Source organism: Anarhichas minor, unplaced genomic scaffold (assembly GCF_050575085.1).
Source record: "Anarhichas minor isolate MPS153535 unplaced genomic scaffold, ASM5057508v1 ptg000010l, whole genome shotgun sequence".
In the NCBI taxonomy this organism is placed as follows: domain Eukaryota; kingdom Metazoa; phylum Chordata; class Actinopteri; order Perciformes; family Anarhichadidae; genus Anarhichas; species Anarhichas minor.
In genome coordinates, this window is record NW_027466456.1 from 14,119,470 (window position 1) to 14,146,973 (window position 27,504).

A 27,504-nucleotide genomic window follows, 5' to 3' on the forward strand; every position below is an offset into this window, starting at 1 on the left:
AATGGGGAAAAAAATGGAATTTATTTTTGCTTCTGACAAATTACAAAAAATAGGCAATGAGTTGTGAAAAAGAATACGCTGCCATTGCGCAAGTTGCTTTAATGGATGGATAATCTGGAAGAACCAGATACCAGGTGGCACTAACAAGGAAAAGTTTGCACTTCTGACTGGCATCACAATAAATAACTGTAACTGAAGTGATGAAACTTCGTTCGCTTTGCAGAACAGCTGTTGAAGGAACAATTAAAGCTCCCGTCCCATAGGCCGAGAAAGCACACTGTCCTCACGCTGCGACTTCCATCAGATGCCTCACCACGATCAGTCAAGCCACATAATGAAAGGACAAACCTTTCGTCCGGCTTCACAAAAATGGAACCTTCAGTACTTTGGGGATAAAACTTGATCTCAGTTATCGGGAGGAGGTGTCTGCACGTGAGCACATTTAATTTGTGTCTGTAAAATCGAACAGAATGACCAAACAACACATACTTTTACTCACAAGCACCCAGTTCAAGCACCCTCGCCACACGTGTATTGTTCTTAAAAAGATACTGAAAACAAGTATTGCTCCTTGTTTTGCATTGCCTTGCTTAAGGCCACATTTGCTCTTCATTTTATTATTGATATTTCAAAGTGTTGCACTGACATATCACTATAGGAAATGGTGTTAACCTAAAGATAAAACGTAGAGAGTGATCCAGAATCTTGAAACATGACCTCGGACAATTTGCAAACTGAATTGAAACTGAATTGATTGTTTCTGATCATGAATAAATCTGAAGGGGCCATTTGGCCGTCAAGATTTTCTCACAAAAAAAAGAACAGCTTCTTATAAAGCAAGTGTTTTCCACCCTCAATTACACACACAAGGAAACCATGTTTTTATGCATCTCACATATACGTTTATTTAATTTTACCCACCGTCTCTAGTGAGGCTTTTATAGAAACACTTGCTGATCGCCTATAGTGCCCTTGAATATTCATCAAGCTCTCTTTCTCGAGGTGTTTGCATGTCTCTGCATATGCTTTTAAAATAGCTGCAGGGAGATGTGAGTCTACCTTCTAGGGCCAATCCTTTGTATTTGTGAATATTTAATCATTCTGTGTGCATGTTTGTATGTATGCGAGTGCTTTTCCTCTGAAGTTGGACTTTTATTTGAGCTGTGACAATAGCCGTCTACAGGATGCACGATGGAATAAGGGAGCGGGATCAATGAGACGATGGTTCCGGGTGAGACTCCTCATGGCCAGCAGGCCACTCTGGATCGATTTTGCCACTTTATCTGCAGCCGTGCTGATCCAAATATTAAAGTAGTAAAGAGAATTCATCAGTTGGTACAAGTGATGACATTTGTCTTTAATTAATTAATGAGTGAAGTCAGTGGTGTTGAATTTGAGTACCAGACAGATTAGGAACAGGATCATGATACCTCGTGTGCTAGCAAGATGTAGCATCAGGTTCCTGCTCTGAGGCTCAGTGTGTCCCTGCATGTGGTATGAGGAAGAGATCGGTCATGAGATGATGTGGTGAGTTCACGACCGGACGAGGAAGAATGAGAGTCGAGGAATTATCAGGAAAGAAATGGAGGGGGACAACTGGGCTTTCATATGGGGTAAGAATAAGCCGGGAGCATTTGGGTTGTGTTTGGTTGGGATAATTGTACAGTACGATTGATCAAATGAAACATACTAGATCTCTATCAAAGCTGGAATTAGGTCTTTAGGAGAAGTGTATCATATCAAACGGTACTATAGTGCCATCCTGTAGTTCAATACAATGGCATTGGAGTTGATTTTTTTTGACAAACCATTTGCTGTAAACAACTGTTGTCGATGCCGTCTGGAGTACACCCTGATAGAGCTGCGAAGCTTGAGTTGTTGTTGAATAAGACAATTTGGCAAGCAAGGACACACAAACCATATCTGCAAATCTGTGCTGAACACTACACAGTTTGTTGACTTAAGGCTAAAACACACTTACTTGTTGCTTTAACAACACAGTCATCATTTGTATTGTTGGTCAGTGAGCAGCTCCATTAGAGCAGCTGTTGATCCGTTGCCTTGGTGAGCCTTGTTGAATGGGTACATAAGAGATCTCCCACGCTTTCTGTACCATTATTTATTGAAGTTTTGTATATTATCAACCGTGTGACCTATAACGGGTTCCTCATCGGCTCGCTTCAGCTATTCTTGTCAAATTCTAGGCTCATTGATTTTCACAGCTCTAATGATTTTTTCATTCCAAAAAGACGCCTTGTGGATTGCAAGGCTGTCTGTCTGTTTGCGATGACCATGAACACATTTTCAGATTGGAAAGACGGTGTGTGCCTTCACGCGATGCAGCCAGTCACTCAATAATACATAAAAACATTGTCTTTAATCTCCCGGATGATAGATGCAGCACAGCTGACCCCATCTGCCCTTTAACCCACCCACAGACACCGCCTTTTAGTTATCCCTTTGGTGTCTCTTTGTGCAATGATTCCCCCTTTTTCTTTTCCTCAGGATTGAAAAAGCGTACCAGGAAGGCCTTTGGGATACGGAAGAAAGAGAAAGATAATGACTCAACGTAAGTCCTCGTCCCTTTTCCTGGTGTCCGGAAAAATCCAAACAGAAACATCTAAATTAAAAATGTATTTTCAGGAGAAAGATAACGTATATAAGGTGGAAAGTGTTGCTGGTAGTCTAGTCAAATAACAGTGGATCAGAGCTGATTCCATACATACGTACACACAACGAGCATATAATATCCAGTGCTTGTGACATTGCTTGTTTGCACACAGCCAATGTTATTTCTGTTAAATCATGGCAGAAATGTTCTGAAATTATGCAAATACAGCAGGATCAAAATAAGACTTAATTGATCAGTTAGATCACTTATCAAGTACTTGGTCAGCTTGCAGATTCTCTGTGATGGTGATAGTTTTCCAGGGATGTTTAGCCAATTTGTAAGTGTGCATGAGACGCTTTCTTTGTGTGCTGTGACATATGAGTGAATGAATGTGTGGGTATGCTAGCGTGCCGTGAAAAGGTTTCCCCTGAATACCCCCTTTTAAAATATTTTTGGCTTGAATAATTAGCAAAGCACTTGATTTGAAATGAAGAGCTCACACGTTAAGTGAATTTCATGCTGTCCTTTCTTCTCTCTGCTTCTTTAAATCCTCACAGGGGGTCCCCAGACAGAGACAGCGGTGTAAGTAACCGAAGATATTCAATAACAGCCAATTATTTCATTTGTAAATTACTATTCACTCTACATGTGTGTAACTAGAGGAAATCAAGACTGGTGATTTTGAGTTCATTATTTATTTCCTGTGTTCTTTTTACTTGCCAGGAACCCCAAGAGGTTGAATCGGTACTGACCTCTAATCCCTAGTCCTTTTTAGATTAGTCTCTAGAATAGTTAGTATATAGTCGAGAGTTTAGACTGCTTATAGACATCACACTACGTTCTTCAACTCATCAGTCAGCCTCCAGTGTTGCTGTTTCAGCTATAGTTTCATTAGCAGTCTCTCTGAGGAGGCTTTGAGGGGGGGAAAGGGGCAACAGGATATCTCCCCTTAGTCCTTTTGGAGAAGCTTGAAGAGCTTTAAATCTTGAAATATTATCCAGCACTGATGGACGATTAGCAGCATGTTGGGATAATAACAATGATCATCATCATTATCCAATCATTAGTGACCAAGCGGCGAAAACAGAGAACAAATAAGGGCCTGTGAGAGGAAAATATGGATCTGTGTGACGGTAGCTAACATAGAAACACATCCAGCGGTAGAGCAGGATATACTGTACCTTCACTGTCTGATGGGATTTTAATCAAAGTGTCTCTCTCCTCTCAGTCTCAGAAGAAGACCAACGGGGCCCCTAATGGCTTCTACGGAGATATCGACTGGGACAGATATGTGAGTGATAGGATTATTATTTTATGTTGATTTTTAAACAGTGATTCAGCTTTGTCGCCCTGTTTTCATCTGCATTGAATGAGTGTATATTGATCCATTTCATTGAAAAATGTGTGTGCTATTGGCACATTTGTGATCATTTTTGTCTGTGAGCATTTTATTGGCATACAACTAATATCACAGTCGTGTGTTACTGATGACATCAGACAAACATTTAAAGATATTCACACACGGTCACTATTTGTGTTCCAGAACTCTCCTGAGGTGGATGATGAAGGCTACAGCCTCAGACCTGAGGAGGAGTCCGAAGAGGGAGATATCCTCTGCACTGATTGATTTGTCATTTGACAGGATTCATGTCTTGTTTTTCTCTGCTAAGTTACCTCGGCTCACCAAAACACGGATTGCTTCCAAATCCAGTAAAGGATTTGTTAAATTGGTGCACACTGAAAGGAGATCAGTTTGTATGTGATGTCATTCTCAGGGGAATGTATTTAATCCCCTCTCAAATTCAGCTGAGTCTGCCAAATCAGTGCAAAAAAAAAAATCTATATAATCAAATATCCCTGTTTCTAACTTGATTCTGTTGCTAGGCGTGCACCACATTTTAAGTTTTGCAAATCCTGGACAACATTGATTTAAGGTTGGAAACCTTGACGCTGCACTACCGCCTACCATCAAGAAGCCCCACTTCTTTTCCTCGGATGAGTCGGAAGGAGAGGAGGACCACAGGAAAAAATTCAAAGTCAAGATCAAGCCGCTGAAGTCCGATCGCGTAGCGTCTGTGCCCTCGGTCGACGAGCTCAAAGCCTCCATAGGCAACATAGCCCTGTCCCCGTCTCCTATGGTGAGTAGCTTTGACGTCACTGCCCTCCCGTTGCTGGCTTTCATTAACAGACGGCTGTCTATTAGATGGTTATAATGTGCACGTGTGAATCACTCCTGCTGCTTATCGTCATCCTCTTCAATTGCCTTGGCTTTCAACATATAGAGAGATTTAGTGAGATATTTCTGTGCACAGATATGGCCGTGCACGTGTGTTGTTGCTGCATGATGTTGTGTGTGCTGCTATCTTTCTCCACAATATTTCTCCTGCTTTATCTCACTGTTTTGTTTTAGCTTAGGACAGGAACTCTTAATGGGTCATTGCTTCCGTTTTATTTAGATATTTTTGGAAATGAAACTTTTATTGGGTTTGTTTTAATGAGCCAGTATGCAACAGCCCCTGATATCTCTGGTTTGAACCCTACACCGAACCCACAATCCACGTCTCTGTAATGAGCGAGGTCAGCTAATGTATATGATAGTTTGAATTAGTTCATTTATGAAGCTTGCGATAATGTCAGTGGCCTCAGCGTTATCCCATTTGGTCCGGTGTTGTTTAACACTAGACGGCCGCTCCGCCACGACAGGAACCACAGAGCAGCCAGCTAGGTGTGAAGTTCTTGTTTGAGGTGAAGCAGCTAATTGAGTCCAAATTCAAGCACACATTCCCTTCACACAGCCTGCACTCAACAAAAGGGACTCCAAAACAGGCCTCCCCAGCCTACCCATAATTCCTTTCTTCTTCAGCGAGGACAGTTGGCTTGAGTGTCCGTTGTGAATAATTCAGATAGGAAAATGGGCACGATGCACCTGTGTGTCGGTGTGCTGTCCAGTGAGATTGCTTGTGGTCATTTGAGCTTCTGGATTTAATAATTGAATCCAGCCTCCGTGTGTTTACCCACTGGCTCTGTTAAACTGATCAGGTGTTGATAATGGTTAGATAGATAATGGTTGTGTTCATGTGTGTAGTAGATGGGAGACATTGGTTGCTTTTTGTTCCTCACAATAGATAGAGATAATGTGCGATCAACAGAAAATGTTTCACCAGTTCTTCCTGGCATTTTATCGAGTTAAGGATTAGTCAATTAGTCAGAAAAATCAATTGATAATGAAAACGTATAGTTACAGCCCTGTTAATATGACCGATTTAGTTTTAGGGCTGTTATGCACTGTAGTTACTTAATCCTGGTGTGTTTTTTCTAAGACCAGGACAAGCTGAAACAATCTGAAATAAGTTTCACTTAACATCTTCTTGAGATTCATCTAATGCAGTTAAGTCAACTCAATGTTAACCAAAAATCCTGACATTGTAATTTCTGGCCTGTACTTGTTATTACGCAACTGCCACCTTCACCTCTACCAGTTCAAATTAGCATCACGTTTGCCGAGGCAGAGCTTTTCCCTCTCAAATAAATTACACGCGTAACACAGTCGCTCCCAGTCCCTGGCAACTCTGGGTAACCTTGGCTATGGACTGACAATAACATGGTCTGATGAAAAGAGAAAGAGGGGCCAAATGTTAGCAGGCCTCCAAAAGCAAACACTGCTTCTTTCCCCTTCTTTCCAGTTCTTCCTTTTCCTTTTCCGACTCACACAACCATTTGAATAATCATTGAGATTCCCTCGACTAATACCTGAGACTCTACAGGTTAATGCTCTTGCTCTTCATGCTGGTTTTCCACATATTAATACGGCCAGCTCCTACCCCAGCTTTGGAAAAACCTGAAACACATACCAAGTTTCATACATAGAGACTTGGTTTTGAACTTAGCGGCCTGCATGAGCTTAATTTACGTGTTACTATTTGGCACATTCTGCATGAATTATGAATCTGTACATCAGCTTGTGAGAGGAACACAATGATGCAGGTTCAGAGCTTATTTCACATAAAACCATATCGTATCATGTTAGGAGGAGTAGTGGGTAATGTGTAGGTGGAGGTATGAAGGGAGCTGTACTACTCCAGCTTTATCTGTCTGTGTTAGTGGTGATTGCCTACATTGTGCACAGATGCTTTGCTGTGCTTTGCCAGCATTAATACACTCCCCCCCCCCCCCCCCCCCCCCCCCCCTCTAGTCTTCTAACTATTCCACCCCTCCCTTCTTTTTCTCTTTCTCCTGTCTCTCGTTCTTTTGCTGCCTCTAATGATGCTAACCTCTGTAGAGGAGTCCGGTAAGCCTTAGCTTTGCATGCTGTTGTGTTCATAGGTTTTTTTTTCCTCGACTGTTTGCTCATAAAATCGGCTCTGTGTTGCTGAGAATAGGCGTTCTAGAAATGGCTAGTGTGTAATAATTATAGGATGTATTATTAGCCCAGCATGTATAGGGCAATGTTATGTGCTTTCTCTGTTGGTGTGAGTGTGTTTCATTGTGGTGTATATATATATATTTACGCAGAATACTGTACGTGCATGTTTGCCACTGCTCAGCATTTCTGTGGCACATGTTGATTTGTTTGCCTTGGTACTTACTTGGAGTACAACTGCGCTGTCTTTTAAGTTGTTTCCGCTGACTAAGACCTCTTAAATCTGATTTTAATTGGTTCTTGAGCTTCTAGCTCTCAGTCCAAATGAACCACTGCAAGCAGTAAGAGGAGGCGAGAGAAATGTCAGAAATGGAGTTAAGATGTTAGAGACTTCAAAAATAAGCGGCATCGCATATCATTCCTCCTTTGTGTTATGTCTACTGGCATTTAAACTAGAAGAGCTTAATTTAGAAGACAAACGTCTTACTTTTATAATGAGTACCTCGTGTGACATTAATGTGTGTCACCGTGCAGTCAGGTCTACACCGAGAGCCCCCTCACTTAACAGCCCAGCTGACCCCCTGTCCAGATATTATCTGCCTCAGTAACACAACTTTTCATTTCTCTAGCACCAAAAGAAAAGGTTGCAATATTCAATTTCAAAAATAAAACAAAAATCTTGTTCTTCTGATTATTATTTTACATTTTCTGATTTCAAATACATCACACAATTGTTTTGAGTGGTTCATTTTGAACGTCGGCATTATCTACAACATACACAACTATTTGTGTTACAGACCAGAGCTTTGTCCCTGACGGAGGCTAAAAGGTCACAGTGTGTGGCTGAACTTCCTGTTTACATACAGCAGGGAGACGACGATTGGTTCAGCGTATGGCAAACGGTGTTGCGCTGTGTCCCAATGAAATGAATCCCTTCCACCAGCATGTCCCACCCCCTTGTTGCATCACGTTAATCACTCATGGCTCACTGCACAACTGGAACAAGCACCAGAGTGAGGGATGGAGGGGAGATGGAGGCTTGATGCGAGAAGGAGGTGGCGAAGGCAGATGGAAGCAAAAATTAAAGAGGCCAAGGGGGGGGGGGGGGGGAGACTAGAGGGAAAAATGAAAGGAAACTAATAAGGATATGATGGCAAAAATGATAAAATAAAGAGATGGTATAGAGATAAAGATAACAACTAGGGGAGGAAGAGAGGGAAGTGATTTAACCAGCTCCATGTTGGATCACTGATGAAGGCATTAACACAAACGCACAGATCAGTATAAGTCCTCCTCGGCTGTGTCCTAATACCCACTTGCCTTTCTATCTTGGAATTATTGAACTATCTGCATTTATGTTCAAAAATCCTTCAACCACACAAGGCTGCACAAGCAATTTCCCACAAAATCTAAGACAGATGAGCACGTCTCCCTGTTATCGTTTGATCCCCAAATCTGACCGACCAGTCCACAATTGTTCTTGTCCTCAGGTGTAGGATGTCTGCTTTACTGATTTGTCACTCTCTGACCAGGTGTCTCTTCTCTCTTCCTTTTTGCTGGTCACAGAGACGTAGCCCGGTAAGTGTCCTTGTCTTTCCGGCTTCCTGGGTTCAGGCTAAAAAATATGTCGCATGCTTCTTGTACCCTTTTGCTCTTCACCTTGTCCTTGGAGTCGTTTGAATAAGACAGAAAATGCGTAGGTGGGTTCAGTGGCTCAGGCGACGGGTCAAAACTGTTTGCTAATTTGTTTTGACATTAATATTTAAACATATAAATATATAATATTATTTTCCAGATTCTGCAGATCGCTAGTGTGCTTGCTTTTCATCTTGAATGGCTTCATGCTTGGTCTCTGTAGTGGGAGAACATTTGCACTTTTGACAGCTGGACCCTTTGATGTCTTACTTCAGTCACTCCCCATCGTCGTGTGTTCTCATCTCAACTGCTACCGTCTGCTCCCCTCTCTCTCTCCTTCCTTCCCTCTCTCTCTCCTCATCTGCCCTCTTCCTTTCTTGGCCTCTTGTGTCCCTCATATGGTGAATTCATACAAATGCTCACATAGACACGGGTGTCAAAGCTGGAGAGGCAATATTATTCTGCTGTTGCCTCTTCAACAACAAAACTCTTTCCTCTTTTAACTTTCTTACGCTCCAACTTTGTCAAACCTTCTCTAGTACCAGGGCTAGGCTTCTTAAGATCTCAAAAGCATGTTTTGAAAGCTTTCCAATATTTTTTGGGGGGGGCTTTGACACCTCAAACCACTGCTCAGAGCACAGTTAGGTCGATGAAGGCAGCAGTTGGCATTTTCTAAAGTGACACTAACAATGTTCTTGACTTTTGGAGTTATTTATTGGAGTCTCTTTAATTTAAACTGTATCCTAACGATAGATATTTTGCTGTTCCATGTGCACACAGGTCACTGTCTGTGCCATATTTCCCTGTTAAATGACTCACTTACAAAGAAATGCTGTTTACATGGCACTGCAAACAGTATTTCCATTTGGCAGTTTGGGGATTTGTGTCCAGCCTGTGACCTTTGCTGGAACTCATTCCCAATCCCTCTGCCCTCATTTCCTCTCGTGTCTCTTCTATCTGCTGTCTAATGAAGGCAAACCTCTTCTGTACCGCAGTGTTTGTGTGTTCGTAATGCCTACTCCGGTGTAGCTTGTAGCTGGGCAGGCTGGTCCACGGGTCTCCTCAGATTAAGTCAACCTGAGGCTGAAGTTCATCCTCTGACCTTCACTACATCAGTGTTCTGTTTAAACCACTTTGCTGTTTGTGAAAAAGAAAAGGTTGACTGCCATACGTTTACATCTTACGGTTTTCTGTATATTTGCTGCTGTTTTATAGACAAATGTTTAATAGAATTGATGCAACATTTTACTTGTTAGTGACTCTTTGCTGATTTGTGTTTTTACTGTCATTTCTTTATGTCACAGGGTTTGAAAAGGAACCCATCCAGTGAGTATCATTCTTGGGCCAGGTTTTGTTTTAATATTTGTGAATGGAATGAGTCACATATGCTAAACTGATTTAATTATGCTTCCAGGTGAGGAGATTGCCAGACCGAGACGTGTCGTCCCTACTTTACCCGCAGTGGCCCCCACACCAGCTCCAGCGCCACAGCCCCCCAGGTATGCGCCTCACGGTTCCCTGGCAAGGGGACAGGCTTAATGTTAAGGTGCTATGTGTATCATACTGTATGTGTCACTGCTGAACCCCTGTCTTTTGACATTGTGCTGCTTATGCTGTATTTTATGTCTTAAAATGCAATCATTTGTTGGTGTTAAAATGTTACTTGCAGCTCAATATTAAATCAGAAATTGCATGATAGTTAGTCTAAAGTGTCGTATTTTGAGGTAATCACCTTTTACACTGTGTGGAGTTTTTAAATGTCACCATCAAGCTTCATTTGGGCCTTTTTGAGGGTTTTGTCAGTCCATCAAACAAATGATGCATTCTGTTATGGTCGGATAGGCCTGGCTTTTAAGTCTCATCAATCAGCGGACCAACAACTTTATGCAGCTATTAGTTAAGTAAAAACTGTTATTTCCCATAAATTGCATCACTTTTCACTTTATTTACTTCACTTTATTTTACAGTATTTTTATATTACTCGGATGGTACCGGCATCTAATGCCACCACTTATGTTGTCTTACTGAAACTATCTGCGTATGACTCGAGGCTTTCTAACATCTGCTGCAGCTGTCTAGCATAGTTTCATTCCACACTCCACACTCCTTAACTGGAGTGTGGAGTTACTTTAGTATAAATTCTATTATAAAAAGCCTCGATATCATGGAAAGAAGGGAACTTCTTTGGTTAATACTCTTGATGTAATCAAAGGCCGTGATATAAACATGTTCTGTTGAGCTTCCAACATAATAGCTGACAAACACAACAGGATTTTGTAAAGATTTTGCCAAACCTTTGCCGTCCCACTAAAACAGAAGTTTGAGACAAACATTGTGTTTATTCTGCTGGAGGGCCACTTGAGGCTTCAGTGAACCTGCAGAGCTGTCAATGTGTTTATCTACTCAACAACACTGTGATGCTTTGTGTCATTGGGAACATAAACACATGTTCTTCTAGAATAAATGCTTGTTTTACAAGTTTATAGTTGTATTTATAGTTTCCTCTAAGCTGTTGTTATGGTAGGTGTGATTGCTATTTTTTAGTGTCCACATTTATTTTATGTTTGTTCCATCGGGTGTGTCTGTTGTCTGTCCTATACCATGAGACATTGTACAGATGCACCCTAGTCGGGTAGATGTCACCCTCTGTCATGTTCCTTGTTGCTCTCTTCTGTCAATAAACACATAGCAAAAGTAAGCAAACTTCCATTATCTCCATCCTACCCCAAAACACAAACATAAACAAATTAGGTTTTGTGTAATGAGTCATTGGTTAAACAACTAGTCAGTCTCCTGCATTAGTTGTGTTTGATCTCACTCTCCTATTACTTTACATTACTACTTACGCTGTCTTGACCACAGCACAGACGTAATAATTTACATATCTTAACAATTGTAAAAAAATAGTTGTCATTTTGATAAATATTGAAGATAATTTTATTTTATTTTATTGAATCTTCATTAGCCTCTGACATAGACGTTGCTAATTCTTCTGTGGTTCATACATTAAAATAATATCCAAATAAAACGATGGTACATTTGTGAAAGCAAAGAAGATATATAAAGAAAACTGGGTCGTTATTATGCATACCTTAGCACAACCAAATCAATAACAAATTACACCATAAACAAGGCAAAGAGTGTGCCAAACAAGCACGGACAAATGACCATATATAATCACAACAATACAGTTACAGTGAAGGATAAAGCCATCCATAAAATTAATTGATACTAGATGACGGCAAATAAAAAAAATTATTTAAAAAAAAAAGTGTATGATCAGCCATTTAGTCTGAGTAGTATTGTGTTTTTGCTCCATCTGTATTTGTTTCTCAGAAGTGCAGGCCCTTCTTGAATTTCTAATACAGTTTGGTAAACCCTGTGCTAAAAGGTTAGTCTTGGTTCAAGGGATGAAATATTTATGTATGTTTATTCACATACCAAGTCAGATATGTATAAATTAAGATGGGATGAAACAAAGTGACCCTCACTTAAAAGGCATTCTACCTGTTGCATGATAGGATGATATATGATGTGAAATGTCCCTGAAATGTCCCTCTGTAACGTCTTCTCTAATATTGACCCTTTTGACTTGCAGCAGTCAACAAACAGTCTCTGAAGACACCACAGACTTATTTGGGCCTCCTTTGGAAACGGCCTTCGGAGAACCGAAAACGGAAGGTAATCCTCCTCCCTGTGTTTCTGTCTCTTTACGCGTCTCTGTGTATGTCTTTGCGCCTGTTGTTAGAATATGTTTGTGTTAACGGTTGTGACCAGTGTTGTTGTTTTGTCAAACTATGACAGTGACACAATGGAAAAGGCTTTCTGAACAAACACTTATTGTCTCTTTAAGGCTGCCAGCTAAGACGTGCTTGGCTGTCATAGCAGATACTCTCTCTCTCTCTCTCTCTCTCTCTCTCTCTCTCTCTCTCTCTCTCTCTTTTCTTCTTCTTCCTCCCCCCTCTCACCTATTTCCCTAACATCATTGTTCTTCCCTCAGGCTCACTGTGCAGTTGTGCATTCACTCGATCTGTCTTTGCAAAGTTGAAATTGATCATGTTCATGTGCACTGTGCAGCTTGTTAATATGTCACCCGCTCTCAGCCAATCCAGTAGGATTCAGTGGTACAGGCTGTGAGAGAGCTCCTAGCTGTTACGCAACTGCCATGTCAGGCATAACTAACATCAACTCGACACAAATTCCCCTTTATACATTCACTCAGACATATAAAATGGCTCCGTGTGTGACAACTGGTAACTTTTTACTTTGTTACTCATTTTGGTTTTATCTTCACAAGATCATAAAGAGAAAGGCTGTGTAATATAGATGAAACTTTCAGCGTGGTATGTGTCATTTTACTCACAGTTTCAAGTTGGTACAGCTCGCTAAAACTAATGCAGTCTCATACGACAGCCCTGCAATAAAGCCACTCCTCATGGAAAGTATGCAGTATGATCGGTTTTTGATGACGACAGACATTACCATTTGTATTAGTGATCATACGTATTGCAATCAGTTGCCAGCTTATTAGGAACATGCAGGTAAAACGTTTGCAATTTAATACAACGGCTCTGCAATAAGTCCTATCTTCACAAAGGTTATAAAGTTCAGTTTTTGTTGAAACTGTTTTAGAGAGATTTTGATGAACTATATGGTCATTTTGAAGGATGTAGTTTGAAGGTAGCATTTACAGCAGGCCTGTTGTTTTAGACCGCTGAAGCTGTACCTCGGTGTACCAGATAGACTTACACCGAATACTTTTTTTAAGGCCCGAAGGATCAGAAACCTTCAAATGTTTTGGCTCTGATGCACCTGACTTGGCGTGTTCTGTCCCCTCCTGAACTTAGTGGGTCTCTCTGAGTCCGATCCTTGGGGGGCTCCTCTGTCAGAGCCTGAATCCTCTTTGACAAGATCCTTCCCCACAGGAAGTAAGTTTTGGGCATATTGTGCCGCACTTCTTCTTCTCCTTGGAATGACTGCACAGATCCATCAGCTCACCTCATGAACCTCATCAACTGACCTGATCACGTGTGTGGCAATAACGCTCTGCTTCTCATTACAAACAGCCAGCTGTATCCTGTTTCATGTCATCAGCCATTTCACACCCGAATGGTTTAATGTTGGTTGTGGCTTATTTTGGGAGAGTTCAGTACCTGTCTCCCATTCTGCACCAACGCATCCTTCCTCGCGTCCTCCTTGCATCTGGAATGGTGGCGACTGAATGTGCTTTGCTGCATGGTGGATGATTTGTGGGACTATCCCTTCTCCTCAAGTTGTTGTTGTTGTTGTTGTTGGGTTTGGCAGGTGTGGTAAAACCTGTCGTGTTTTGATCCAAACTTCCAATGCTTTTGTTGCAAGAATGTGTATTTTAGGCTAATCTATGAAACAATACTTTTTAATCTGCAAAAAATCAGCATTGTTTGCAGCTCACCATAAGTTGCAGTGACGAGAAAAGTCTTCAACAACATGAATTCACTTTATATAAGCAAGGCTAATCAACAATCATTGATGTTTATTAGGAAATAATCTCCTGTTTTATAGGACTATTCATTGTTGCACTTATCATTTTATTGCAGCTCCACCTCCACTTCCACCCAAGAATGTCCCGACCTCTCCCCTGTCGACTGGCCCTCCCTCTGAAGATGGCGATGGTAAGAGCTCTTCTCGTCTATTTCTGCCTTCTGTTATATCGCACCATCACCTCAGGATAAAACCTTTACTTTTGATCTCAGCAGCGCCTTTATCTCGAACTTTCTGGCTCTATCTCTGTCAGTCATGTTTTATCTCTGTGTGTAAACTTACTGAGCACCTCTTCAAACTCTGCCTTTGATCGGTCACTGGTTGTCTGTGTTTCAGAAGTGTCAACAGAAGCAGACAGTTCCACCAGGAAGCCCTCAATAGCTGACTTGGACAACATTTTTGGACCAGAACAGCCTCCCCCTGCTGGCGAGGATACGGGTGACACATGGGTCTGCTTCAGTGCAGAATCTTCTGACCGGCCACCTTTACCAGAGGAACCAGCACCTCCCCTACCAGGCTCCCCTCCTCCACCTGAATCTCCTGCCCCACCCTTACCTACATCACCACCTCCTCCAGAAGACCCTGCACCACCTCTCCCTACATCCCCTCCCCAAAAAGAAGAACCTGTGCCCCCGCTCCCAACCTCCCTGTCTTCCTCAGAGGAGCCCACTGCACCTCCCGCCCCCTCATATCCTCCTACCCCAGAAGTCCGAAATCCTCTCACGCTCTCCACCTCACCACCCCCTGCACCTCCAAAGGAGCTTGCGTCTCCTCCCACTTCCTCTCCCCCTCCGCTTGACTCCCCCTCCAGCGTCCCACCAGCCCCTCCTCCAAAGGCAAGCACCCCTCCTGCTGATGGACCTGCAACATGCTCCATCCCACCGCCTCTTGTCCTGTCTCAAGAGGAGCAGCCCAAGAACACAGACTTCCCCCAATCCAAAGAGGACGGAAGTGAAACTGTCACCTCGCCCAACGATGCCAGCCAGGGGAGCCGGAGTACGCCTCCCCCACCTCCTCCCCCTACATATCGGGCGGTGGTGTCGTCACCGGGTCCCACATCTGGAGCTGGTGGCTCAAATAGTGGTGAGTAGTAGTCCGTGAATCTAACTAGAATATAGTCTGTAGAGGAAAGTTGTTTTTTTTTAGAGCTTAGATTGATTGTCACACGAACACAAATGTAATTATGAAAGCAAATGTCCTGGTCATCACAGCAGCCAGGTGACTATTCATATCAATAGCATCCGTACAAATGCAGTTAGGTAGGGATTGTTGTGACGGGAGTTGAGACGGGATTGTACACCACCTTTGCTCCATGTTTAAATTTCCTTTCAGTGCATTGCACCCTCTTTGTTGTTAAACTTACACACAGTGAATCGCAAATCTACATTTTTATTGATCCCTGGAAAAGAGGTCATGTTTTGGCCCAGTTAGACGTACACCACCATTCTGCTGCAGACTTGTTATGTTGGCACAGGTTGTTGTTCTGACTGACTCGTATTTAAAGGTCAGACTTCTCTCTTGTAGAACTTATTCATTTTTATTGCACATACAGTGTCTTCTATAGGAGTTATCAACCAGTCCTGTCTGACTGTCCATTATGCAGCAGAAAAGAAAATCTTCTGGAAAAATTGTATAAACCACGGATCAGACCATATATCTATGTGAATAAATAGCCTAAATACGAGGGAAAACAGCATCAAATGCAGGCTAGTAGTTCACAAAAGAAAGTGTGTGACCAATAGCTGAGCACAGACTGTTACAAGCCAATGATGTTTTGAAATAGTTTTGGTGGTTGCAGCTTTAGGAAAATCCTAATTGTCAGTTTTTAACAGATACTCAAGGCAGCTGAAACAGGAAGTTGTCTGTTCTCAATCCTTTATGGAGGTGTGCATCCCTTGTTTGCAGTAAAATAATACGCTCTACAGTTACATTGGCAAGCATATTTCCTATTTTTGTTATGGAAATATATTTTCATGCAAGCAATGTGTCAGATTCTTTCCATCCTGCATCTATTCTGCATTTGTACTGTAGCTGTTTCCACACTATTCAGCATCTTAAAAGAAAGTTTTGTAATGTAATCTCCTCTGCAGGTTCCTCCTCTCCGGTGCGACCTGCCACTCCTTCATCAGTCAACCCCACCCCACCACCACCTCCGCCCCGCCCCCCTTCACGGCCTAAACTTCCTCCAGGGAAACCAGCTGTAGGAGATCCAGTGAGTGTTACAGTTTATTCGATTTTCACTACTAATCCAGATGGTTGTGTTATGACTTACCAATATTGTTCAATGCAAGTTCTGGTCAGTTAATACCTGGGGTCTTTGGCTCACAGCATCCTCGCATGGACTAGCAGTAAACCTCCATTGCAAAGCCAACAGAGCCAAACACAACTGTACAACTCGCTTATGGTAAAATTAACTTTGAGACAAGTTTTCCAGGTAGAACAAAGTTCTAACAATCTGAGCTTAATCTGATTACTTGAAACAACTTTTGATGGTTAAATATCTTTACCAAAAACAAAACAAGGAATTGGTATAACATGTAAAAACCTTGAATCTAAGAACGTCTTTTTCCTTTTTTCCACTCTAATCCAACTTTTCCTAATCCTACAATTTTTTTTTTTATCTGTTCAGAATCGTCCGTTCAGCCCGCCGGTCCACTCTGCCAGCCCGCCTCCCATCGCCCCGTTGGCGCGGGCCGAGAGCACCTCCTCCATCTCCTCCACCAACTCCCTGAGTGCCGCCACCACCCCCACCGTCAATAAGGAGCTCTCCGTGTCCGTGTCAGGTGTGTGATCCCTCAACCGTCACTGAGCTGTGCGGCCTGTCCTCTGACGGCTGTGCTCACAGAGGCTAGCCGTGTTAGCTGGATTTAACTTTTCCATGTCTCTTATTAAAAGTTCGTTATTGATTTTATGCACTGGCCCTGTCCTTCCTTGCGCTCAGAGTTTTTTTGAATGAGTCATGCAGTTTTGTATTTATTTATTCATTTTTAAATGTATTTTTTTCTGGAAACAGTTTCTTGGCAGTGATGGTTTACTAAATAATGAATTAAGCAATAAAGTGCCAAAATGTGTTGTGGCATCCGATTACCACACATCATTAAACCCATGCATGCCAGCTGTTTCTATCTGGAGATTAATTATGTAAAATATGACTGCAATCATTTGTATCTTGATTTCTATTCATTCAAAATAAGAATGAATGTCTCCTAAAGATAAATTTGATACAACGAATTGTTAAACTTTACATACATTTTAAGTCTGGTGTAGGTTGACGCACACAGACAAATTTATATTTACACTCTCACACACACGTCAGAATGAGTGGGAGATGAAGCAGGTTGTTAATTTTAAAGCACAACCAAACCTTCCTTTCATGAATGAATACACAGCAACAGTTTATACTCCTTGATCTAACTTTTGAGTGAGTGTTGAAGGACGTACAGTGCAGAGTCGTGAGTGGTTAATTGAAAATCTCAGTAGACTGTAACATGGCTGAGTCATAATAGATTTGAGAAACAAACACTCTTGAGGCAGCAGCAGTTACATAAAAACAGAATATCGTCCCCGGTTGAAGTTTCTTTATTTTAAACTGATTACAGGGACAGACGACTAGTAAACAGCTTCTCTAGATTGAGACTGTAACATATATAGACCTACATTTATACATTATTTATTCATTATGGTTGTTATTGGTAGACCAAAAAGCTGATGGTCTCGACAGTATTATAAAGGTGACTGAGACTTTAATTATAAACTCGCACTATTTCAGTTTCAGTGCTTTTTAATTTTGACATTTTCATCTTGTTTTTGTTTTAATATGCTTTTTTTTTTTTTTTTTTACATAATTTAATTTAATGACTTTTTACTTTCTATTATTTTTTCCTTGGTTTAATTTGCTTTCTGCTTTTCTGTTTTGCCATTTGTTTGTCTCTTTATTCGTCCTTTGGCTTGTCAGAAGACGATGCTTATGTAGACAAACTGCCCACCTTTGAGAGACACTTTGATTCGTTTGCAGGTATAGTAAAGATCCCCTCAGAGAGAGGAAAGGGGACGGGTTGGGGGGGGGGGGGGTGATCCTGTGTCAGTTCTCTATCTGTTTGATGCTCTATACGCGGAGTGCAATTAACATAGACGGGATCCACCACTGAGTGTTTCTGTGCTTTCTCAATTAATGTCAGTCAAAGTGTGCAGGTATTTTGACATTTTTGTCCCACATTCTGGCTCAGTTTCATCAATCTTTTCACATTATACATCTCAAACTATGAGACATGTTAAAAGACCACCTCTTTGTCATTATCCTAATACCTTCTTATTTGACTTGTCTGCTTCAGGTTTTGCTTGCAGAGTAGGGACACATTCATTTCATTCTTTTCAAATGTGGCAGCATTATTCACTAAAATAGTAATTTCTCTTCACTGTTTTGCCTTTGCTGACTCGTACCTTTCCACACATTCGCCAAGTATTTAATAGATATAATAGCCTCTCTCTCTCTCTCTCTCTCTCGCTCGCTCTCGCTCTGTTGTATCTCTCTTGTTACCTGCCAGAAAAAATAAGTGAAAGCAGCGGCGACACAAAAAGCTGCATCTATTGCATAAAAATATTTTTGTTTTTCTACAAACAAAAAGTTTGAGTGTCTTCCCCTTTGTCCATCTGCCCGCTCATCAGACTTATCTCTCTGTTTTTATGACTGTGCACCAGTGGCTGTCTCGCCATGTCACCATGGCAACCGTGTGTCTCTTCTCTTGGCAACATATTGTGTGTGTGTGTGTGTGTGTGTGTGTGTGTGTGTGTGTGTGTGTGTGTGTGTGTGTGTGTGTGTGTGTGTGTGTGTGTGTGTGTGTGTGTGTGTGTGTGTGTGTGTGTGTGTGTGTGTGTGTGTGTGTGTGTGCGCAGAGTGCAGTGCAGTCCCTCCCAGATACCTTTACTCTTAGTCTGCACCACCACAGTGTGTTTGCGTGTTCAATGAGCATGTCTGAAGAGCTCCTTATCTGTGGACCCTTGGGATCCATATTGTCATTCTCTCTCTCTCTCTCTCTCTCACTCACACTCACACTCAGACGCACACTTTGACACATACTGTCAGATCAGAGCTGCTGCTCCCAGAGTGTGTTTGAAGTCTGGCATGAGAATTAGGCTGAATTAGACAAGCAGCAGCTGTTTGGTATTCATGCCATCCTCTCTCTACCGCTGGAGTAGCACGACACAGCCTCAAGTTCAGCCAATCTCCACCTGGCCCTAAAGCCTCGGTCTTCTCCCACACTTGACCCCTGACGCCCACCTGTCACACCTGCCACTCATGCACCCTCAAGCCATAGAAAATTGCAACCCCTAAACCCCGCCTTCTCCATCTGAACACCTGCCCTTTTGTTCTCTTCATGAAGCGCCGCACTGCTCTCATCGCGCAATCACCCAACAACTCTGTTAGTCCACTCGCTCAACAACACACCTTCACTGCATCAAAAAAAAACAATATGGACAAGAACAGGCCTGCTCTGCTCTGTGTCAAACTTCAAGGCACAAATCTGACATTGGAAAAGTAATGTTTTTGCTTCATTTTTTGTCATTTAGGAAATACCGCCATATGTAAACACGATCCCAGGTAGTGCTTGTTCTAGTCAAACTGCACCTGCATCCCTGTTCAGGGGCTGGATCCTCCAAAGTCTGATTTTGTTTACTAAATACATCATGACCGGCCAGAGAAGCTTTGAAAGGTTCTTCCAAATGCAGCAGAGTAATGAGGCAGCCTACAATATCCTGTAATCCACTTTTTTCACTTGAAGCAGCTTCTCCACGTGACCTCTCATCACAGCTTTAATATGTCCGTGACCTGTGGCAAGTGCAATAGTTTCTCCTCAAATGTTTATTATATTCCTGAGAGGCATCTAGTGTTTTACAATTTAAAGAAAAGGAATCATTAGAGATTAGTAGGAAAAAAATATCATGTGAAGAGGAAATGTGTTTTTTGATTTTCTCCTATTAAGTTATTATTATTATTATTAGCAAATGTATGTCTAGCTCTAGCTGGAGGGAAATGTCTTTGTGATAAACTTGCAGTGAAAGTTAACCCGGACTTTCTGAAAGCACTTAGTTGTTGTCTCTGTGAGGCGAGACTGTCTTCACCTTCATAGTCTGTGTTTCGTGGGGGATCCAGCCCCTGAAATTGGGACGTAGCATCTCTCTCTCCCTGTGCACCACAGTCCCTCCCTGTCTCTGCTCACTTAGTCTCATGGCTGCCCCCTGCAGGGTGTCTTTATACACGACAGTCTGCTTCCATTTGTTTTATATTTAAGTAGTGGAGGCCTGGAGGAAAATGTGAGCACAGTAAGACAGAGAGAAAATGCCTGAAATAGATAAACGCAATATGAACAATCTGCCACTGATGAAGAAAGTAGTGCCAGTTAAAATTGCCACACATTGGTGTAGAATTACCATTTTGTTATGTTGCATAATAGAGAAAACACTGGCAACTACAGAACTGCCTCTTTTGCCCCCCTCAGGCTGGACTTCCTCTCTCCTTAATTGTAAATGTAGCTGCTAACATCCAGCAGTACACACCCGGCCCTCACTCCACCGGACTCCTGTCTTTCCTCGTGCATGCAAGCAACCACCAAAAAAACATCAACCGTGTTGTCACATGCTCTGTCTCGGCTTGTCCCTCTTTGGCCCCCGGCCTCCACCTCCACGTTTCACCCCACTGTGACGTGTGATAGACCTGCCATGTGAGACTCACGCTACTGTCCTTCTCTCCCCCCCCCCTCTCACCCCTCCTCACCCACTCCCCTCCCTTTCATCCCTCTTCCTCCTCCCTCCTCCTCCTCCTCCCTTTCTCCGGACCCCACCTCCCTTCCTTCCTCCACCCCTCAACCCCACACAGAGAATGACCAGCCGTCCCTTGTATGGTTTGACAGAGGGAAGTTTTATTTAACCTTTGAAGGTAAGTTGTCTCTGCACCAGGGTAGCGTGCACACTCACTCTTCTGAGGCTCATTTGTGCAAGCTTCGCCCCCTTCCCCTGACCTGGCCCTTTTCTCCTTCCTCCCTTCCCTCTCCTTCCTTTTCAATCCCTCCATCGCCCTAACCCACGCCATGCTAACTCCTGGCTGAGCCCCCCCCCCCTCCACCATTAGCAGTCAACTATGCAGTCTCATCATATCTTCTTCTGCCTTCTCTTCCTGACATTGTTCATTCTCATTTCGTCTGCGCTCTGACCGCCTTCCATTCCCCGAAGATTCATCGTTCTTCCTGTACTTTACTAATCTCTTTGCCGTCACTTTTGGTCGTTTGGTTTTTGGTTTGATCTTCGGGCTCTCTGATCTTCTTTGATCTTGTCAGAATAATTCAGCTTTAACAGCATGTCTGGAATAAGCATGCACATCTCTCTCAGTCTCTCTCTACATCTACCTTACCTCTGTCTTTCCTTTCTCATCTACCTGTGCTTATTCAATTAAAATTAAGAGTGTAACATACTGTATAAAAAAATCATAAAAGACGGTTTTATTTGAAGTAATGTTTATATGTTGGGTTTAATTATTTCACAGTCACAGAACAGAGAGAAATGTCTATCCTCTTCACACATAACCTGCTGTTTTCATGCCACCTTACTAACACAAATATTGTTCTCATTTCAAATACCTTTAAAGTTTAATTTCATCCCACTGTGTGTAGTTCTTATTTCATCCACACTTTATTGTTCAGGAAGAGTAGAGAGAAGATGGTAGAGTCCTGGTTTGGGAGTTGAAATATGTATCTATTCCTTATCTGTTGTATTGTATACTGGGTTGAAGCTAATACACACTGATGTTTCATGTAGCCCTGCCTTTGGCTATCACAACCAGAAAACATAGCAAATGGCAGCGAATTCAGCACATCGGATGTTTAGTTATTGACATTGGTTGAGTGTGTGTCTTGCCATGTTCAGACTATTTCAACGTGCGTTTGTGTGTGTGTGTGTGTGTGTGTGTGTGTGTGTGTGTGTGTTGCCTCCAGGCTGCTCCAGAGGGCCCAGTCCTCTCACCATGGGGGCTCAGGACACTCTTCCTGTTGCAGCCGCGTTCACAGAGACGGTCAACGCCTTCTTTAAAGGAGCTGATCCCAGCAAGTAGGTCAACAAATAGCTCCACATGTTCACAGCATATCCTGACGTGACGTATGACAGTAAGATGTCCTGAGCTGGACCGCACTTTTCATGACTTCTTTCATGTGTGGCTGATGTGAACTCAGCTTATACAGCATAATGCTGGAGTTGGTCATACTTTACTTCATCCCCTTCCTAATGAACATTTCTAAGAAGTATTTCAACTGTTTTTTTATAAACACACAACTCTGTGCTTGTAAACAGACATAGGGACTTTGTCTTTTGTCAACAATTCTAACTTCTCGCATGAAGCGTCTGTAACTGTAGTGTAAACACTTTATGAATGACTTTTACATAATTGCAATCAATATGTGTTATAAAGCTGTTATTGGTTGTTTACATACATGCTGACGTTATTCACAGGCAGGTTTAACACTGCTTTTGATATGTTATTATAATGCGTATTTTCCATAATTTTATTGATGTGATTCTTTATGTATGTATTCAATATTGAACACTTTGGAGCTCCTTATATTTCATGGCCTTGATCAACAGATGGAATTTGCTCAGTTATCATGGAGAGTGAAGAAGTATTAGTACACATTGTTACAAGTACATATGTTATGTAAGTGTGCAGTGTAGAGTTCCTGTCTCTCTAACACACTTGTTGTCTTCCTCTTCCTCTCAGGTGTGTTGTGAAGGTCATAGGTGAGATGGTTTTGTCGTTTCCGGCGGGCATCACGCGGCACTTTGCCAATAACCCGTCCCCCGCCGTGCTAACCTTCAGCATAACCAACTACAGCCGACTGGAGCATGTGCTGCCTAACCCCCAGCTCCTCTGCTGGTAATGACACCACTGTGAACTCACCACCTCACTCTCAAAACAAATAACAAATAAACCTTTTATTCACCGGAGGCAGTGAAGAGGTGAAAGGATGTTCTCACTGGCTCCACCTTACATGCCTAGTTCAAGTCTGAACGCTTTATTGTCCATCTTGGAATTAATTATATTAATTTTAAACTCATTTTTTGTTTGTTATGAATGTTTATAATTCAACTAAATTTCATTCAAACCAAATCAAACTGTGCATATCACTGTGCATATCATTTCTATTAATAATAATTTCACCTAAACAGCATGTTGCATCATGCAATCAAAATGAGTCACCTTCTTGTGTAAAGATTAGTTAATGCAAACTGCTTATCAACTTTGTTTGTTTCTAATTCATCGTTTGTTTTTCCTTATAATAATATTTGTTTACACACAACAGATGCTACTTATCACTCTTACTGTATGTTATAGTAACAGAGCGAACGTTATTCATATATCACAGTTCACACACAAGGAAAATGTAATGTGTTTTATAAAAATAATGTATAATATACACAACAGCATGAGCTGATTAACATCACGATTAACATGATCCGAAAGAAACATTAAAAGGCAAAATGTTTAAAATGCACAAAGTGGCATAAAAACAAAGTGAAACTTTAAACATGTAGTTAATTTTTCACTAAAAACTAACAAAGTCAAGATGTACATATGCACATATTTGGTATAGGGACTTAAACTGGTTAAACTATCTGAGATATGGCTCGTAAAACATTCATGATCTCGTATGGAAAAGTTTGGTTGATGGCGAGGATGAGTAAACTTAAGATCATCTCAGACAGTGCTGACAGCCTATTGAGTCATCATGAGGTCATCTGAGTGTTCAGGCCAACTGCTCTGAACAGAGGTCTGCCTTTTTTGTTGTTTATTGTCTTTTGTTTTAATATGTTGATTCATGTTCGCAAAACACTCCAAAAACACTTACTTCCCAGACAGACCCATAAAAAAGTATTTTAATGTTATTATGCAAATCAGAAATCACTCGATAGCACTAAACGTGTAGTGCCTCTCAGCTGTAAAATGATTGCTGTTACATATGATTCATTACTAAATTAAATTCATAGAATATCTCCCTTTTTAAAATAACAAACGATAACTTCTGCAAGAAGTCTTTAATTAGATTATTTTCTTAAACCCGGTTTAGTTCACATCTGTAAAATCAGTGTAAAGCCCGACCTCTTGTGGCTCACTGTGAAATGAAACAGTTTGTTTTCCTGGTCAAACATTTCTTTAAAACTGAGACGCTGGATGCTGCACTCTAATTTTACAAGATAAGAAACATCAGATTCCTCAGGTAATCATGTATTCACCAGATATCACGTATAAAATGTCATATTTCGATCATGCTTTTCTACCAGCGACACCACCACACAAGCCAAGGCAGATGCCAAGGACTTCTGGGTGAACATGCCAAGCCTGATATCCCATTTAAAGAAGGTGGCAGAGCAGAAGCCTCAGGCGACATACTACAACGTGGACATGCTCAAGTATCAGGTGAGCTCGACCCCCTGTGGAGTTAAAACTTGACATCACTAAGCAAAGAGATACACAGGGGGGGGGGGGGGGGGCGGGGGTGCTTATATAGATTGCAGGAGCAACGTGACATTATTTTGTAATCCCTAAACGTTTCCTGTCCGTGTGTAGGTATCAACGGAGGGGCTTCAGTCGATTCCGTTGAATCTAGCGGTGAGCTGGAGATGTGAGCCCACCAGCACTGACCTGAGGATAGACTACAAATACAACGGGGAGGCCATGACGACGCCGATGGCCCTCAACAACGTCCAGTTCCTCGTCCCGGTCGATGGAGGGGTTTCAAAACTACAGGCTGTCTTACCTCCTGCTGCATGGTACAGTCTAAACTTTGTTATAGCCATAAGTACCATTTAGATTATACACTATGTAATGTATACTACTATACAACATATGTTAAATATATATTAAGAATTGCAGAAATAATTATTCCTTACCTTAATGTTGGTTTTGCTGACTACACAATGGCAACGCTTGTACAGTATCACAACCGTACCAATGATTAGTGTAAAGTACACTTTATTCCGTAACAAAGGATTTACTGTATATATTTGTATATAGTATCTGCACAAATGTTTTGACTTTAGGATGGTTTGACTTTGTCTTTCAATTGGTCACTTAGTCTTAAGAAGCTCCCATAATGCATTTGTCTGTCCTCTTGTAATCTTGACAGGAATGCGGAGCACCAACGAATCCTTTGGAAGATTCCTGATATCTCACAGAAATCTGAAAACGGAGGTACGTACAGAACGATAAAAGTAACATGTGCTGTTTAGTGATATTGATATTCTTTAGGGAACAGCCTGTGGCTAATCATTAGTTCTTTAAGATCTTTTAGTTTTATATTCAGATACTCGTATTCTATCATAAAATGTATGCATAGCCCCGGTAAAAAGAAAAACACGCACAGCCTACAAACATTGCTCTGATCTTACTTGAGTTGTGACAGAGTTTCTGAAGGCGTGTGGTTTTAAACACTGAACCTGCACTAGGAGTACAGGTCCTCAGGAAAAGGTGGGGCCCTAAGTGGTTGTCAGCTTTGTCTGCAGTAAACAATGCCCACGATAATGCTGTTGTCAGTGTGATGTCACGCTGCAGTTTGGCCGTTTCCAGAGCTTCTCTTATTCTCTAATGATAAAAGAAATCGGTGTCAGACGTCATCTGATGTACTTTAAATTGTCTGTTGCTTGTTTTATATGTTACAAAGTAGAACGCCCCGGGGGCCCACCTGCTCTCCAGAAGAACGACACTAAACTAGATTATGTATTTAAATGTCTTTAAATGTAACTCTGTATCTGTCTGATAGCCTCTGACCAAAGAAATCTCATATGATTAGTAATTTCCTGTCAAATGAGTCTCATTCGGTGCTTTCTTGAAATCTGTATCCAGAAAACATTTTTGTAATTGGCATGAAAAGGTTGGCTACAGCAACATCTGTCGTCCTCTACAGCTGCTTACTGCATTTTTAATTTTGTTGAATCAGAACCAACACATCAATCGTTTCAAAAGCTGCTTACACTTGAATCATTGAACCTGATACCCTCGTGCACTTCACTGTATGAAATGTTGGGAATTAGACCATTTTTCCTTCACCTTGAAATCATTCCTAGTGGCCAGCAGACATCTTTCTAAAGTCACCATCTTCCCTCAGGTGTGGGGTCGTTGTTAGCACGCTTTCAGCTAACAGAAGGCCCAAGTAAACCGGCTGCACTTGCGGTGCAGTTCACCAGCGAGGGCAGCACCCTGTCGGGCTGCGACATTGAACTGGCCGGGCCAGGATACCGCTTCTCTCTCATCAAGAAGAGGTTTGCCGCAGGTCAGTTTAGTATTTTAGTAACAACATGTGGAAACCAAATGTCAATGTCACTGGTGTCAAACGATAACTCGACTCATCCAGTAGATCAAACCTTTCTAAACCTACACTGATGTTTGATTTTTTGTTTTTGTTTCCGTTATTCAAGTAAAGTCATTTATTTACCACATAAAAAAGTCATGATCATCATCATTGTTTGATGTCAAACATCAACATAAGATTAGAGAAGTTAGTTTTTAACGTTTTTAATGATTTTTATTCATACTTTAAGATATGTGTATTATTGTCTAGTATTGTGGATCAAGACATAACATACTTTCTGTCAGGGTGGACAATACACACTTTTCTGAAGGTAATATTTGCTAAAAATCTTGATTTTTTTCCAAGTGGTCATTTAATTGGAATTCTGTCAACAGCCGTATGAAATTTAAGATCCCTTTTGTATTAAACTATAATTGCTGCAGATTGATAATGAAAATAAATACCACGTAACAGCATTTAAAATAAAATAATAATGTATAAATAATAATCTTTTAAGTGACAGTCTTATGGTCAGTGCAGTCAAAAAGGATGTTTCTGATTTCAGTCTTCTGCACTACTCAGTTTTATGTATTAGGTTCATTTTCATGATCATGCAGTGTGGGTACTGAAGTAAACAATAGATCTATTAAACGACTGAAACATGACGCCTAAACATTTGGTGATGCTTTTCAGGAAAATACCTGGCCGACAACTAACCCATGCTACTGAGAACATGTCGAACAAAACAATCGCAGTGGACTGAGGTTGACACAGAGGACAGAGGACATACCGACACCAGACAAGCGACTTTCCATTAACCTTTTCTGAAACCTCACGACGGGTCCGCAGCCTACCCAGCAGTATTGTATAACTTGCATATAGCATCGTGGAAACTGTTTTAGGTCATGTAATTATCGTATTTGTATTCATTTCATAACATCTGTATTGCTGCAGTTAGACACCTGGGTTATTCCACCCTCTGAAGTCTGTGCCTCTGTCTCCATCCCCCTCTGGTCAATGTGTGGTGGTGTTGTTTAAAAGTTTCACTG

At 41.6% G+C, this 27,504-nt stretch overlaps 1 protein-coding gene across 1 annotated transcript; it reads left to right on the top strand.

Annotated features, from left to right (window-relative positions):
• Positions 1-1,221: 1,221 nt before the first annotated feature.
• sgip1a (SH3GL interacting endocytic adaptor 1a) lies at positions 1,222-27,171 on the top strand. Its single transcript, XM_076087797.1, has 24 exons — positions 1,222-1,231; positions 2,506-2,569; positions 3,169-3,193; positions 3,840-3,902; positions 4,155-4,218; positions 4,571-4,749; positions 6,891-6,899; positions 8,538-8,549; positions 9,911-9,932; positions 10,021-10,105; positions 12,205-12,287; positions 13,454-13,534; positions 14,183-14,257; positions 14,463-15,209; positions 16,217-16,338; positions 16,756-16,909; positions 21,001-21,060; positions 22,112-22,223; positions 22,888-23,043; positions 24,450-24,585; positions 24,736-24,938; positions 25,295-25,359; positions 26,273-26,437; positions 27,149-27,171. The coding sequence occupies exons 1-24, from the start codon at positions 1,222-1,224 to the stop codon at positions 27,169-27,171; spliced, it is 2,715 nt and encodes a 904-aa protein (XP_075943912.1).
• The last annotated feature ends 333 nt before the right edge of the window (positions 27,172-27,504 follow it).

Coding starts and splice junctions, on each gene's coding strand:
- sgip1a (XM_076087797.1), top strand. Junction 3,903..4,154: donor ATATCGACTGGGACAGATAT/GTGAGTGATAGG, acceptor TTTGTGTTCCAG/AACTCTCCTGAGGTGGATGA. Junction 14,258..14,462: donor TCCCTCTGAAGATGGCGATG/GTAAGAGCTCTT, acceptor TCTGTGTTTCAG/AAGTGTCAACAGAAGCAGAC.